General features: G+C 46.8%; 1 protein-coding gene across 1 annotated transcript in view; it reads right to left on the bottom strand.

Moving 5' to 3' along the window:
- The window catches only part of PINX1 (PIN2 (TERF1) interacting telomerase inhibitor 1), a 61740-nt gene extending 48486 nt beyond the window's left edge, over positions 1 to 13254 (bottom strand). Inside the window, exons 1-5 of the mRNA XM_083857046.1 lie at positions 13209 to 13254; positions 7656 to 7765; positions 5768 to 5860; positions 5341 to 5419; positions 1536 to 1628 (exon numbers count right to left, since the gene is read on the bottom strand). Coding sequence (XP_083713172.1) covers positions 1536 to 1628; positions 5341 to 5419; positions 5768 to 5860; positions 7656 to 7765; positions 13209 to 13227 — 394 coding nt within the window. The 5' untranslated portion in view covers positions 13228 to 13254. The remainder of the gene's footprint in view (positions 1 to 1535; positions 1629 to 5340; positions 5420 to 5767; positions 5861 to 7655; positions 7766 to 13208) is intronic.
- Between the last annotated feature and the right edge of the window lie 3364 nt (positions 13255 to 16618).

Here is a 16618-nt window from a genome sequence, read left to right as displayed (position 1 = left end):
GGGTTATTTTCAGCTTTCTCTTGGCCAAGGCTTGGAATGTAACACCCAAAATCCTCCTGCTCCCGTTTTCAGGCTGCGCTTCCTTTCTGTGCCTCCTCCTGGGTGTCTCCCCCATTTCTCCTCTAACAGAAAACCAACCCAGCTGACAGCCCCAGTCTCCTGCAGCATCCCAGGGGAGCAGCTACTCGAAAAGCAGCTGAAATCAGTGTTTTAATCTGAGCTTGGGGTGTATTTCCCAGATCCAGGGGTGGCTGTTCCTCCAGCAGCGAGGCTCCGAACCAGCCCCGGGAGCGGAAGCCGCGTTTGGTGCCGCCGCTGTTCCCTTCTCCCCCTTTTGTGTCAGCCTTGTCTTGTTTAGTCTGAAAGGAAGCAGGACTGGACTTCAACAACAAGGGCCATGACAACACGAGCCTTTCTCAAACAACTTTTCCTCTTTCCCTGAAAAAGGACAATTTCCCTGTGTCAGGCCACAGAGGGTACAAGCAAATGAGGGGCTGCCTTGTAGAAATGTGACAAAACAAAACAGGGATATTGTGAATATGAAAGGCTTGAGTTGTATTTTACATGCTCAAAAGACACTTTTTTTCCTTCTATATTTAGTAAAAGGTTAAATCCAAATCAAAATAAATCCTCTTTGCTCAAACAGGCCACGGCCTCTGTACTTGCTAACCCTGAACCAATTTAATTGTTTAATGTCATAAAGTGGCAGGCTCATGTTAACAGCTTCAAGGTCGAATTATTTCACCAAAAATCCCAAACCCTGATATGAAAATCTGGCTTCCATTCAGATATTAGCTCTGAATGGAGGCCAGATTAATTAGCTCTGTTTTAGCAGAGGCATTTGCTGTCAGAAAACAATACACAGAGCTTTCAGTTTAATAAATCAGCCATTAGTGGAAACTGATCCTATCCGTGCCCTGAAACGGGCACACACCGTGTGAAAGGGGAACAGAGCAAAAAGGGAAAGGACTGGACAACTGTCAGAACCTGGGCTGACTCAAATACTGTCATCACTCTAAGAAAAAAAGAAATTACTCAACTCCACGAGTTCTTCAGAGAGTTTTTCTGGCTGCCCTAATTTATCCCCCAAAGCACCTGGTCGATGTAAGAGGGTTTTCCTCTTCTTCCATGCAGGTTTAATCTGATCCCTGATCTCATCCACATGATCCCTGAGCAGGGGTTACTGGGGATTGCAGGGCCATGCACATGCCCAAGTCACTCCCACCTCACCTTTGCCTCCTGCTCCCATCCCTGCCCACTCCTCCACTGCTTGGAAATATTCACTGCTCCTTTATTCAGCTCCTTCATTCAGGAATTGTTTTATTCCCGACATCAGCAGCCTAAAGCCATCCAAAACTGGCCAAAATAAAGAGGATCAGCACATCAGAGCTTTAAGCAAGAAGCTGCAGGGGGTTCTAAACCCAGGTTTTACTTGTCAAATTTAGACTCCATGAGGCAACAGATCACCTTCAGCAGGGTTTGTTCTAATCTTGGCCAGGGCTTATGAAACAAACAAAAAAAACCCCTCCACTTACCTTTGGCAAACTTCATATAATGGACACGTTTCTTGGAAGATTTGGATTTTTCTTCAAGGCTGAATGACTTTTTCTGCTTTTTCACTGAGGACTCTAAAAAAAAAAAAAAAAAAGCAAACCCTAAGCAAACGGGGTCCAGCTCTGTCAGAGGCACTTAAGCACCAAATTCAAACATCAGTGTAATTAACTTTCTCTCTCAAAATCCAGTCAACAACAAATCATAAAGTATTACTGAAGGAAGCATTCTAAGTTTTGTCTGAAATATGTCAACGCTTGATTTTTTTTTCCCCCCATCCCCTTTCTTTCCCATTTCCAATCCAATGTAATCTGAAAAGGCAGATACAGGTACTCCAGGTTAAAGGCAAATCCATCTCTGTGGTAAGAAAATAACAATAGTATTGTTTTTCACAGAGTTTCTCCAGCACCAGAGTCTGAGAAAGATGTAAGAAATAGTAGGAAATAAAATACTGACTGAGCAGAAAGAAAAAGGGGGGGATCCCCCTCACCCCCAGGATTTTTATTTCTAACCCTACACAAAATACCTTTATTTGGACATAAGCTGATACATCTGTGTAAGGAAACTGAGTGGTGACAAAGCTTTTCTGTCCCCAAGGCCAGCTAGAACAAATTGCCACATCCCTATTATCTCATTTTTCCAGGCTTCCAGAAGAGGGACTGCATCTAAACTGTCCTCTGGGAATGGTCCCTGGGGCTGGCTCAGTCCCAGAGTCACTCAGGAGTACTTTGGGAGGCTTGTGAGCAGGTTAAAGCCATGTGAAGGATTAACCTCAGTGTTTAACAGCACAGAGATCACGTTCCTGTGCTGTGCCAGGTTATTTTGGGGGGTACAAACGTTCTCTCTGCAGCCACAGAGCCTGGTAATTTACAAAACATTGCCAGAGAGAGAGAGAGAATTCACCTGTTGAACAGTTAATTACTGCCTTAATAGTCCTGAAAAGAGGCACCACAAGAGTCTCTGCTCTGTAACTCCACAGGAGGTTACTATGGGGAGGTGTTTTTTTTCCCTCCCTGTGGAATGGGTAGGGAAATCAACCCATGCCCCAAGGGCCAAGTTGAGTCACCTTTTTTAATATGATCCCACCCTGGAAAGCTCTGCTGCCCAAGCTTTTCTGATCACTGGAATTCCAGCACTTCCCTGCTTGGAAGGCAGTGCCACCTGATGAATCCCTGAGCTAAAAATGAAATCCTCAGCCTGCAGTGGGGGAGCTGAGGGCCAGCAGGCTGAGATCCACACTCCCACACTAATGGGAAAAGAAAGAAAATCCAGAAAATCCAGTTTTTAACAAGAAAAATCCTCAATAAAAAGGGTCTGTGGAGAAAGTAAAGATCACAACTAAAATATCCTGACAGTGATGCAGCACTTTGAGCCTGGTTTCCAACCTGCTGGGAGCAAAAGGAGCATTACACAGGTTTCCACAGAGCCTTCCTTCCTCCTCCACGTTATTCCTACAGGGAGAGGGGCAGCAGCACCGCCTTGTGCCTGCAGGGAGGAATTTCACTACTGAACGTGCTGGCACTTGCAGTGGGCATGGAAATACATCCCTGTGTCTTCCAGGGACTGGAAAATCATCTGACAAACTGAGCAAGAGCTGCAGGAATATTTAATGTGCTTTTGAAAGCAATTTAGTTGGGGCAATAAAGGCACCAATGTGGCATTTCTGCAACAAATGTGATGGAGGTGCAGGTGCCAAAGCACAGCCAGGGTCTTGTTCCTGCTTTTTATCCTTGGGAAAGGGACAGTCATCATCACTGAGGATCCCAGCAAAAGAGCCAGGAATTATAGAATGGTTTGGGTGGGAAAAGACCATGGAGTCTCAACTTCTTTCCATTATCTCAGGTTGCTCCAAACCCTGTCCTTGGACACTTCCAGGGATCCAGGGGCAGCCACAGCTTCTCTGGGAAACCTGCCAGGGCCTCCACAGCAGTGGATGAATTTCTTCCCAATATTTAATCTAATCTAAACCTGCCCTCACTGGGTGCTCAGCTAGGAAAAAAAATTAAAAAAAGGGAAAAGACAACTAAAGCTACAGACACTGAGGGTATTTGAATGGTGGCATCAACCCCCAGGGGGCCCTTCCTTTCCGACCTCTAATTGCAATCCAGCTCTGGCAACTGCACCAGTTGTTTAAGAACAATGAAGTTTTTCAGCTGACTTTTAATGCAGTTTGAAACTGGAGGATGGCCAATAATGTAACATTTGCTCCTGCAGCACAGCTGCAGGCAGAGGTTTTTTTTCCTCTGGATGAGTTTTGCCAGCTTCAACAATTGCCAAAAAAACAAGTTTCAGAGTTATGCCTTTCTGTAAATCACCAAATGTGACTCTGACCTGGAATTTTCAAGATGCACCTAAATTTGTTCTCAGTGATTGAAAACTTCTCCCAGGTCCTAAAAGAACTGAGTGAAACAGGGAGAAATGAGAGTTTTCAAGGGTCACTTTGCATGAGGTGACCCAGGGAAAAGTGCAGAGCTTAAGACCAAGCCTTGGTCCCTGAACCTGCCTCTGCTGACTCACAGTGGCCTTGGGCAAGTCATTTCAGCTCTCTGCTCATCAGTCTGCAGGCTTCCCACCAGTTACACCTCCCTGATCTTCCCAGGGTTCAAGTTACAACTTGGGCAGGATTTAGTTCTGAAGGGAGACAGGAACTTTTGGAATTTCCCCATGAAATGCTCTCCTGGCCTCTCCAGGAGCTGAGTGACAGCACCCAGTCCTGGGTGGCCTCACGATTTCACAAGGACAAATTGTACAGCAAGTTAAAAAAGGTGTTTTGAGGCATCAGGCTCAGAACTTTAATCCTAGTTCCCTAGGATTAGGAAACTTACTTGCTAACTGATTTTCCTCCTCTTTTTTTTTTACATTTTCTCTCCTAGAAATCCTTCAGTGCTCAAAGGTTAAGAATGAATGAATGAAGAGTTGCTAAATTCACCAATCTGGCAATTCTGCCCCAGCAGCACAAGGACAGGCTGTGCCCAAGCAGGACCCTTTGGTTTAACAAGACTCCAGAGAGGTGTTCAGATACAAAATCAGAGTCTAAACTGCATTTAACTAAAGGAGAGATGATAAATCACTTGATAAATCACTTGATAAACTTTCTCTAAGCTCACACCCACCACAACTTCCTAACTTCATTTTCACAAAGCAAGGTCAGTTTGTATAAAGCTTTTCAAAAATAGAAGACTTTAAAAATAGCCCTTTTGGGAAAGTTTCCCCACTTGTGTGCTCAACACCAGGGCTACAAAAATCACTTTATGCTACACTCAAAGCAGAGAGGCAGAACTCTGAGGCAAGAGCTACAGAGCAGCTCTCCAAGGACAGGAAAAGGAGGCATTTAAGAAGCCACTGGAGCATGGAAGCCAAGTGTGCCAGTTCATCAGCAAAAGGAAGGCAAAGCTTTGCAGTGCTGAGTGATTGCTGTGAACCTCCAGACAGATTCTGGGTGCTTTATAAAGAAATAAATGTTCCTCTAGGCACAGCCCAGGGGAAGTGTCCCAGATATTGTGATCCTGGATGAAATAAACAGGTTTAGCATTTTATGTTTTCTCTCCTCATGAAAAAGTCTTTCTTTAAGTTATGAGAGCAAAACTGATCCACTGAGATCCACAAACCCATGGTCATGGATGGCAACACATCCTTTGGCTCCCAGTGATTTTGGACAAGAAGAAGGAGTTCTCCACCTTATCAAAGATATTATTTGCATCACAAACTGGGCCTCAGGAACTTTTTAAAGACACAGAATGGAAACTCTGCTAAGCTTCCAGCATCTGATTGAGCCAAGCATGAACTTACCTGTTTCACCCTGTCCATGGCAGTTATTCAGCTCAGCCAGGAGCTGGTTGAAGTCATCCTGATGAGCAATCCAGTTGTCCTGTAAATATCACCCACATGAACACAAGGCAGAAGTCTTCAGAACTAACACAAGTTTTACAAAATAGATAGTAAAGACTCTTGGAAGTAAATTAATTGATTATATCCAATCATTGTTAGTGGGAGGAACCCTGGGAAGCTCCACAGGTGGTGACACCAAGCCCAGCCCCCCACAGTCACCCCAAAGTGAAATGAAATTAAAAGGATTGTCTTAGAAAGTCCTAAACAATCCTGTTTGGTATATGCTATCACCATGCACCAAATTTCCAACACATTTCACTAATATTCCATTCAAATAATGGTGTTTTGCTGCAATGGGATCCATTCCCTGCCCTGGCCTGGTGCTCACCTCGTGGTTGATGGTGGCTCCTAATCCCAGCACGTCGTTTTTCACCTTAACCCTGATGTGCTCTGGGTTTCCTTGCTCCTGAGCCCCCAGACCCTAAGGTGGATTTGAGGGTAAAAAAATGTAAGGATTTTACAGCAGCAATTAGAGTTTTTGGACTGTAAGACAGCTCATAAGGAAATACAGCAAGAAATCACAACTTCCTGTTAATTTGCCCATGTAGCTGAATTCATTCACAGGCATTACCACACAATTACCACACAAGTTTTTAAAATTCACTACTAAAGCCTCCAGCAAAGCATTATAAACACTAAAATAGCAACAACATTAAGTAGTTGAGTGATTAATCAGCAAAACCACCTGACATTCCTAAGCAAACTCAAAGTGTTTGGAATTTTTAAACAAGACACTGCATAAGAAAACGTGCCTCTCCCCAAAAATGTCTCTGTCAAGGGTAATGGGAGTGAGGCAGATCCACATGGAACACACAATCCAGACCAAATTTCTATGGGAGGAAAGCAGGGAGGGGCAGGGGAGAAGCAGATTGGAGCCAGCAGGACATTCACAGCTCCTTCCACCTCATAAGTGGATGAAAATATTGGAGCAAACAACTTTGGGGTTAATATGAAGCAATACTCAGGTCCAGGGTTCTCTTTCTCAACTCTGCAGTCAAGGCTAAAAAATTAAGAGGCAAAGATTTGGGTTTAAAACTTTTTTTCCTGGTATTTATCTGCTTTTTCCCTCATTTGTCACAAACCATCAGCCAAATGTGTTAGAATTAATAAACATTCATGTGGTGCTGCAGGGGAGAGAAGCTCAGCAGACACATCCTGGGGTATCAAATATTTCAAGGGATGAGGCCTATTTGGAAAAGGTTTTTTCTATTACAAACGAAGCAGAGTTTATTTGGTCAATGGGGTGGAAAATTTGCCTTGAAACTTCTGCTGACCAAAAAGTTTGGAAGTGAGCAGGACACTTGGCCACACATCCTTCCCTGACCCAAATTCAGTACAACCAATTACAGGACTGGTGTTAAGCAGCCTAATTTCATTGCCCAGATGGGCTTTTGCCCCTTAAATTGATGAAGGGAAAGTTCCATTTGCCCAAGTTTGTAGTGGAATGGAGACATAAATCCTTCTTGTACAACTGCTGGCAAGGAAGATTCAGTATCTCCAGTGGGAAATGTTGTGAGACAACTGAGGAAAAAAAAAAATCCTGAGTTTAAATCCAGAAACAGGTTTTAAGGCATTTATTTACAGAATTGAGAATGATCCTAATTTTATGCTTTTTAAGGGAAGTCTGGAAGAAGAAATCTAGAAGAATAATTTAAGGCAGTGGAGGTTTTGTGGGGATTCTTATCACTAAACACCCCAATGTGCAGTCCCAAATCTCAGCTTTGCTGAGGCATCTCTGTGGAATTAAACCTGCAGTTTGCAGGTGTCTCTGCTGACCTGGAGGTTTTTGTTAGTGGCAGAAATCAGTCCCCTCACCCACAGGTCCTGGCTGGAGCTGGGAAGGGACAGAGCTCACAGCATTTTGGTGGTTCAAGGAACAGATCAGAAAAAAAAATCCTAAAACCAGGTGAAAGACTAAAGGAGGTCCTGGAGTTGCTTTAAAGAGTATCAAAATCAGGGAGAGAATTGAAGGTTTAAGGGCAGCTTAAAACCTTTAAACTGATTTAATGTTCCAACTCCTGCTCTCACTTGGGAATTTAGATTGTCAAAGAAATGGAGAGGAACTGGAAAGCAGGAGAGGCACAGACAAGACTCTGTAATGAAGTATAGAAATCTCTCACTGCTCAAATTCTCTGTGCACTTAAAAAGATAAATCAAAGGAGAATGCCCTGGCAGTTTTAAACCCTTCAGCTACACAATTTCCCTTGAGATCCTACCTTTCCTTTGGACCAGCCCATCTTTTCCAGCATCTTCTGGCCAAACTTGGAGTCATCGTTGCTCCAGGCGCTGTTCCGCGGATCCACCGACCACTTCTGTTTCCTCCGGGCTGCAGCAGGGAGGGAAAATTCAAACATTGGCATTCCCAGAGAGCTCTTGGCACTTCAAACAAAGCTCTTCATTATTTAAAAAAACCAAAATAACCCACTCCAGAACTTATTCCAGACTGAATGTATTTTGGGGGTTAATTTTGCTGAATAAAAATCTCAACAACGGCAATAAAAGCCCAGTGAAAATATTAATTATTAATGGGAAGATGCCAAAGTTGGAATTGCTACGGATGTTTCTGTCCCTCAGGATGGGCTGCAGTTCAGGGAAGGCTTTAAGGATTACCATTTAGGTGTAAATTCCATGTTTATTCCAATTTTATTTTACATCTGGCCTCAACATGGAATCTACAGGGGAGGAGATGATGATGCTGCTGCTTTCCCAGGTCTGGACAAAATCAATTCTCCAGGCTTCCCTTCAACCAGAACCTAGAAATTTTTAATATTTGCCTTCCTAACAAAAGCCAAATCAAAAAATCCAGTGTAAGTGAACAGAGAAAGGGAATGACAGGACATGAACCCGTGGGATTTCAGCTTTTGGATTTCTCAAAAATAATTTACGGGGAAACTGAAAAGCTGCCAGAAATTACTGCAGGAGTTGAGAAATCCAAAGGAGAACCAAGGCTCCTTTGTCCTGTGTGGATTCCTGAAGAAATTACAGATTCCCAGCCCCACGTGTTGCCTTTCCCACCAGGAACAGCTTCCTTGAAATCAAGGAAGAGCAGCCAGCTCAGTTAACCAGTCACTTGAAGCGTGCACCTAAGCCCAGGCAGGAAGAGAACCTAAATAAACAAGACAAACAAAGGATGGGAGACAGGAAGATCACAAAACTTCATCAAGCGCCATGGGAAATGCTGGATCAAAAATGACCCGTTCACCCAAGGCCACACAAAAGGCAAAGGGAGAAGCCAAATCCAACGAGGTGTTTTCAATGTAATCAGGAAGTCATCGTTCCCTAAAAGACAAGATTTGGGATTTGGGCCAGAGGGACTGAATATTACAGGGATGTTGGACTCGTTTTTGGCCCAGTTTTGTTTCATTTTTAAGGAACTAAGCCTGTCAGAATTCAAGGTGGGGGCTTTTTTTTTTAACACGCTTCCGAAACTTTGAAGCTCCAAAAAGTCCCTAAAGAGTTTTTACAGTGGGTTAAAAGTCTGAGGGCTCTGAGGGGAATCCAACCTTTGCCTGGTTCACTTCTCTACAGGAAACAACTTGTTAACCTCAGTGCCTGCCCCTGGAAGTGTCCAAGGCCAGGCTGGATGGGGCTTGGAGCAACCTGGGATAGTGGAAGCTGTCCCTGTTCGTGGCAGGGGGTGGAATGGGATGAGCTTGAAGGTCCCTTCCACCCCAAACCATCCTGGGATTCTGTGATTATTCCCACCAGGAAACCTTGAGAGCAGCAACTCCTCCAAGCCCTGCAGGTGCTGCCAAGAAAAAAATGGGGAACCAGCACTGTGGTCTGTGATTTTTAAACTTCCAAACAAACTGGGATTCTCTGCTGCCCCCATGGAGAGCCACAGGGCTGAGCCTGGAGAAAAGGAGGCTCGGGGGGGACCTTGTGGCTCTGCACAACTCCCTGACAGGAGGGGGCAGCCAGGGGAGGGTCAGGATCTGTTCCCAGGGAACAGGGTGAGAGGAAATGGGCTCAAGTTGTGCCAGGGGAGGTTTGGAATGGACATGAGGGAAAAAATTCTTCCTGAAAAAGGTGGTCAGACATTGGAACAGCTGCCCAGGGCAGTGGTGGATTCCCCATCCCTGCAGGGATTTAAAATCCATGTGGATGTGGCACTTGGGGACATGGGGCAGTGGTGGCCTTGGCAGTGCTGGGGGATGGTTGTACTTGATGGTCTTGGAGATCTTTTCCAGTCTCTGGTTCAAGGATTCAAACAGATCTCACACTCCCCAGCTCTTCCTTTAGATCACAACTTCAGAAGTGAATTTCTGTGATTTTTCCTGAATATCTCTCCCTGAGATGTTTTGCTCCCAGGACGTTGTTGGTAACAAAGCACAAGAGCAGAAATATCTCTTGAAATTAAGAGACCTTCCCTTACCCAGCACTTTCAATTTCAGTGTTGCAAACTTCTCAGCTACGCTGAGGGATTAATCCTCACGTTTCTGCCAGGTTAACATACTCTGATTTTTTAAACAGGATGAGTTAGATGCAGAAAAAAAAACAACAAAAAAAAACCACAAAAAAACCAACCAAACAAACAAACAAAAAAAACACCAAAAAACTTTCTTTCACCTTTAGAGTAGTATTTAAGAAAGTCAGGAACAGCTCCATGCCATTTACAGAAAACATAAAGTCATCTTCCCTTTCCAAACAAACAACAAAATCCACGAATCATTTAAATATTTTAGTTATCTAATTAAATATTTTAATTATTTAATTAAATACTTTAATTATTTAGTATTTTAACTATTTAATACTTTAGAATTATTTAATTATTTCTGATAAATTCAATAATTCATCAGAAATGTAAATTCGTTCACTGATGACTTTAGAGAGAGAAAGAGGAAACCAGGCACAAGGTTCAGCTCCTAATTTAACACCAGTTTTCTGGGCTGCCTCAAAAATGATGCCACAAAAAGTGATGGAACTCTGGGAGAGCAGCACCATCCAGTGGAGAAAATCCTCATTTCTTTAGGGAATCACAGAATCACTGAGGTTGGAAAATACCACCAAAATCACAGAGTCCAACCATCCCTCAGCACTGCCGAGGCCACCACTGCCCCATGTCCCCAAGTGTCACATCCACATGGATTTTAAACCCCTTCAGGGTTGGGGACTCCACCACTGCCCTGGGCAGCTGTGCCAGGGATGGAAAACTCAAATTCTTCACTCAGATATTCTACAGCCTGGAAAAGACCCATGACTAATCCCTTTTCCAAGATGGATTTTATGCTTGGAGCATGTTTTTAATTATAATTTCTAAAAGTTCCCATCCAAACCCCTTCTGTGTGCCCAGAGATGGTCTGAGGGCACAGGAAGGAAAAGGCTCTGGAGCCAGGCTGGGAGAGCTGGGGGTGTTCACCTAGAGAAGGATCCAGGGAGAGCTCAGAGCCCCTTCCAGAGCCTAAAGGGGCTCCAGGAGAGCTGGAGAGGGACTTGGGACAAGGGATGGAGGGACAGGACACAGGGAATGGCTTCCCACTGCCAGAGGGCAGGGATAGATGGGATATTGGGAAGGAATTTTTGACTGTGAGGGTGAGGAGGCCCTGGCACAGGGTGCCCAGAGAAGCTGTGGCTGTCCTTGGATCCCTGGAAGTGTCCAAGGCCAGGTTGGATGGGGCTTGGAGCAACGTGGGATAGTGGAAGGTGTCCCTGCCCATGGCAGGGGATGGGACTGGATGAGCTTTAAGGTCCCTTCTACTCCATATGAGTCTATTTTTGACATGTCCAATTAAAATAATTAACATATTCTGGAAAAATGACACCAAAGTTTACGCCAAAAATGCCTAAAAAAAAAGTGCAAATATAGATTTGTTTTCCCCAAATCACATCTTTATTTCCCACTGTAAACCATATTTGTTATTTGTGTTGTCCAAATTTCCTGCAGCCCAGCAGAGAAATTCGCCAGACCCTGAGCTCTGGGTCAAGGGTGTCCAGGCAGAAATGAGGAGCCCAAGTTTTCAATCACCTCAGAGACAAAAGTGAAGCTCTTTGTTTCCAATATCAGGGAAGAGTGGACAAAATTCAGAGTCATGGAATATCCTGAGCTGGGAGGGACCCACCAGGATCATCCAGTCCAGCTCCTGGCCCTGCACAGACGCCCCAAAATCCCACCCTCAGCATTCCTGAGAGTGTTGTCCAAACACTCCTGGAGCTCTGGCAGCCTTGGGAATGTCACCATCTCCTGGGGAGCTGTTCCAGTTCCTGACACCCTCTGGGGAAGAACCTTTCCCTGTTATCCATCCCAAATTCCCCTGGCACAGCTCCAGCCATTCCCTGGGTCCTGTCCCACATTCTCAATCACTTCAGAGACAAAAAGTGAAGCTCTTTGTTTCCAATATCAGGGAAAACTGAGCAAAATTCAGAGTCATGGAATATCCTGAGCTGGAAGGGACCCAGCAGGATCATCCAGTCCAGCTCCTGGCCCTGCACAGACACCCCAACAATCCCATCCTGAGCATCCCTGAGAGCTTTGTCCAAGTGCTCCTGGAGCTCTGTCACCATTCCCTGGGGAGCTGTTCCAGTCCTCAAATACCCTCTGGGGAAGAACTTTTCCCTGCTATCCACCCCAAATTCCCCTGGCACAGCTCCAGCCACTCCCTGGGTCCTGTCCCTGTCACAGGGGGCAGAGATTGGGGCTGTCCCTCAGGGGTGACACCACCCCCAGCAATGCCTGACCCCAGTCCCCTCCGGCTGAACGATCCCAGTGCCCTCGTGGGGCCCCTCCAGACCCTTCCCCACCCCCAAATTCCCCTCCTGAGGGTCTCTAAAAGCTGAAGATTGGCACAGGTTGAGCTTAGCTCCAGAAATAACCCCAGGACCAAACCCAGCACCAACACATGGCCCTGACACGTCCCCTGGGTGTCCCCACCCCCCCCGGGATGGAGGTTTCCCCCCTCAAACCCACGGCCAGGGATGGCCCCAGGCCACTGACAGGACAAGCTGTCCCTAAAGGTGTCCAAGGGACATTCCCACTGCTCCTTCCCTGCCTGGGACGTGAGAGAGGCCACAAAGAACCTCCCTGAACCCCCTTATCCAACACCAATATCCCCCTGGAATCTCTTTCCAGCCATCCCAGACTCCAGACTCCACCTTTTCCTTAACCCTGGGACCCTCTGGATGCTCCTTCCTGCCTTTCTCAGACCCCAAATCCTCTTTTTTTTCACCCTCAGGGACCCTTGAAGCTCTTCCTCTGCCTCAGCCCAGATATCCCAGCCCCCGGCCCCCCTTTTCCTCGACCCTGGGATCCCCCACACCCCAATTCCCGCCCTTCCCACACCCGAAACTCCTCGTTCTTCAACATCAGGGACCTCCTGAGCCCCTTTTGCCACCCGGGCCTGGGTCTCGCAGCTCCCAGACCCCCCGTTTTCCTGGAAATTGGGGAACCCCCATTCCTGCCTCTCCCAGCCCCAAGTTCTTCAACACCGGGAGCCCCTGAACCCTTTTCCCGCCTATCCCGGGGTCTCCCCACTCCATAACCCCCCTTCCCCTGACAGAACGAGCCCTATTTCCTGGACAGAGGGACCCCTCATCCCATCTCTCCCAGTCCCTGAACTCCCTTTTCCTTAAGTCTGGAACTCCCTTCCCCAGCACCGGAACGCCCCGAACCCCTTTATCCGGCCCTGGGAGCTCGCCGCACCCATCGGAAGGGGCAGCACTGCCCGGACCCTTTAGACAGGGCTGTGGGGAGGGTTTGAGGCCGCTCCCGGGGCACCGGCTCATCCCCATTCCCGCGGCATTCCCGCGCCATTCCCGGCGGGATCGGCACTCACGCTCCGCCAGCATCGCCATCTTGGGGGCCTCTCTCAGTGAAGAGGGACTTTCATGACCGCCGGCGCATAAAAAGGGCTGCCTGTGATGCGCCTGATTTAAAAAAGTTTTAAAACAGGCGAGCGCGGCGGCCACCAAAGTGAGACTAAAAAAAGAAAATAAAGTTTGCAAATTTGCTAAAATTCTAATAAATCTCTCAAAACGCGTCTCTGTTTTGTGTGGGCTGTTTCTGAGTCGGGGGAAGGGGATGAGCAGCGCTCGGTGTGTGAGGTTGGAGATAAGGGGCATGAGCGGTGTGAATATGAATATTCAGGGAATTTCAGGTGTGGATGGCCCTGGATCACCCCAAATCTCGCTGTTATGGGAGGGAACTGCGGGGGGAGGATACACAGAGACCTCTTGAGAAATATCCCCTTCCTGCCTTTCTGTGAAATGTGTGGGAGGGGGAAAAAAAAATCCTTTCTGCCACAAATTGTATTTGAGGAGTGAAGGAACCCCTCTGATGAGTTCCTGAATCACAGCACTTCTACACAGGATTTCATTTATTTATTTATTTAGTTAGTTAGTTATTTTTAAGTTATATTCTTGAGCCCGTGGTCTTTCATATTTTCTGGGATTTTCAGCATCTCTTCGTTGGTTTTATTTGAAGAACAGCACCCAAAATACAACTGAGTTCTTCAGGCAGCTTCCTCTGGCTCCTCTCTGCCTACATTTTGCATCTAAGTGCAGTATTTTTTTCTTTAATATCCCTTTTATAGAAGTGCTATGTAGAGGTTTTATATTCTGTGTTTGTGGGCTGTGTTAATTCTTTTACCCTTTACTGAGTCAGTATTTGTTGTGCTGTTCTGAGTTGGGGGTATTTGGTGTTTCTCCTTTTCTTTCCCAGCTGGAGTCACCTGGAAATGTCCCCGGTGTCCTCAACACCTTGAGTGAGGCTGACAATGGGAGGATTGAGCCCAGAATCCCAGGATGGGTCAGGCTGGAAAGGATAAATGGAGGTCACCTCCCTGCTCCAGCAGGACCATCCCAGAGCACAGGATTGTGTCCAGACAGTTCTGGGATATCCCCAGTGAGGAGACTCCAGACTCTCTCTGGACAATCTGCTCAATGTTCGGTCACTGCACAGGAAAGGAGTTCTGCCTCCTGTCCAGGTGGAACTTGCTGGGCTCAGTCTCTGCCCATCCCTCTGGTGCCATTGCTGAGCCCCTGGAGCAGAGCCTGGGCCCTGCTCTGAGCCCTCCCTGCACACAGGGACACCCAGGGCTGAGGGCCCCTCTCATTTATCTCCTCTCGAGGCTGAACAGCCCCAGCTCCCTCAGTCTTTCCTCCTGAGGAAGATGCTCCAGGCCCTTCATTAATTTTGTCACCCTCTCTGGGCCCACTGCAGGAGCTCCGTGTCCCTCCTGTCCTGAGGAGCCCAGAGCTGGACAGAGCAGCCCGGATGTGCCTCACAGGGCTGAGCAGAGGGGCCAGATCACTCCCTGACCTGCTGGAAATGCTCTTTGCCCTCTGGGCACTGCTGGTCAAGGCCACCTTCCACTGTCCCAGATTGCTCCAAGCCTTGGCCTTGGAAGCTTCCAGGGATGGAGCAACCACAGCTTCTCTGGAAAACCTGCGCCAGGGTCTCCCCACCCTCACAGGGAAGAATTCCTTCCCAATATCCCATCTATCTCTGCCCTCTGGCAGTGGGAAGCCATTCCCTGTGTCCTGTCCCTCCATCCCTTGTCCCAAATCCCTCTCCAGCTCACCTGTAGACTCCCTTCAGGTACTGGGAGGCCACAATCAGATCACCCTGAAGCTTCTCTTCTCCAGGCTGAACAAGCCAAATTCCCTCAGCCTTTCCTCCCAGGAGAGGATCAGGACAGATTTCCCACTGCTCTTTTTCCATCCATCCTCCCATCTGGATGGCAGCTGGGTTACAGCTCCCCTGGCTCAGCTTTTCCCACTGCTTTGCCTCTGTGCCTTTGGATTGATGTTACAGTTCCCTGTTTGCTTTGGGAACACTGCACAAGACAGTTTTTCTAAGGTTTTTTGTCTTTTTTTTTTTTTTTTTTTTTTTTTTTTTTTAATTAGACAATGCAAACTAACATTATATCTGTGTCTGTTCCTCTCTAAGACCCCTTCTATCATTGATACCCTGGCAAATCTCTAAATTTATAATTAGCTTGGTGATTTATTTTTAATAGTTCATATTCAGGTCCTATTAAACTGGCTGCTCTGGCTGCCCCACTTCCTCCTTCAAACACAGGTATTGAACTGGTCCTTTTATACTTTTCTGAGGCCATAACCTTCTGCCAGGAATCCTCACAGGGTTTGTTCTCCCCAGGCTTTATTGCCAGTTCTCTGCACTTTCAGGTCACATTCATCAGGCTGAGCTGGTGTGAAAACAAATAAATACTGCCCAGACCTTCACTGTGTGGCACAGGGATATTTTCCTGTTCAAAAGTTTCACTTAATGCTTTTCTCCAGGAGGAAATCTTTGGAGATCAGAGTCAAGCATAGAAGAGCTTTCTTTCTATTTTCATAGTCACACAGGATCACAGAATTATAAAGGTTGGAAAAGGCCTCCAGTATCACTGAGTCCAACCTGTGCCTGATCCCCACCTTGTCCCCAGCCCAGAGCACTGACAGCCACATCCACTCATTCCTTGGACACCTCGAGGGATGGAGACTCCAAACCTCCCTAGGCAGCTCCTTCCAATGCCTGACCACCCTTTCCATGGAGAAATTCTTCCTGATGTCCAACCTGAACCTCCCCTCGTGTGACTTGAGGCTGTTTCCTCTCCTCCTGTCCCTGTTCCCTGGGAGCAGAGCCCGACCCCTCCTGCCTGTCCCCTCCTGTCAGGGAGTTGTGCAGAGCCACAAGGTCCCCCCTGAGCCTCCTTTTCTCCAGGCTAAGCCCCTTTCCCAGCTCCCTCAGCTGCTGCTGGTGCTCCAGCCCCTTCCCCAGCTCTGTGTCACCTCATCTGGTCACTCACCAGCATCCTCATGGAATCACTCAGGTTGGAAAAAACTTCCAAATCCAACCATTCCCACCACTCCTACATGTCCCCAAGTGCCACATCCACATGGCTTTTAAATCTTTCCAGGGATGGGGACTCCACCACTGTTCTGGGCACCCTGTTGCAATGTCTGACCACCCTATCAGTGAAGAATTTTTTCCTCATATCCAAACTAAACCTCCCATGGCACGACTTGAGGCCATTTCCTCTCATCTTTTCAGGGAGTTGTAGGAAGTCTCCTCCTCCTCTTCCACCATCACCCAGGAATTCTCTGCAGTGGCCACTCTTTGCTGTTATCTGAACTGAAATAAAAGGATTTATCCCTCCTTTATTCTTCTACCTGTATTCCCTGATCCCTGTACTCCCTTCCTGGCAGTAGCAGCCATTTCCATGAATTATATCTCTAAGAT

This window comes from Zosterops lateralis (assembly GCF_965231275.1).
Source record: "Zosterops lateralis genome assembly, chromosome: 3".
Lineage (NCBI taxonomy): Eukaryota > Metazoa > Chordata > Aves > Passeriformes > Zosteropidae > Zosterops > Zosterops lateralis.
This window is presented reverse-complemented; position numbering and strand designations above follow the sequence as displayed.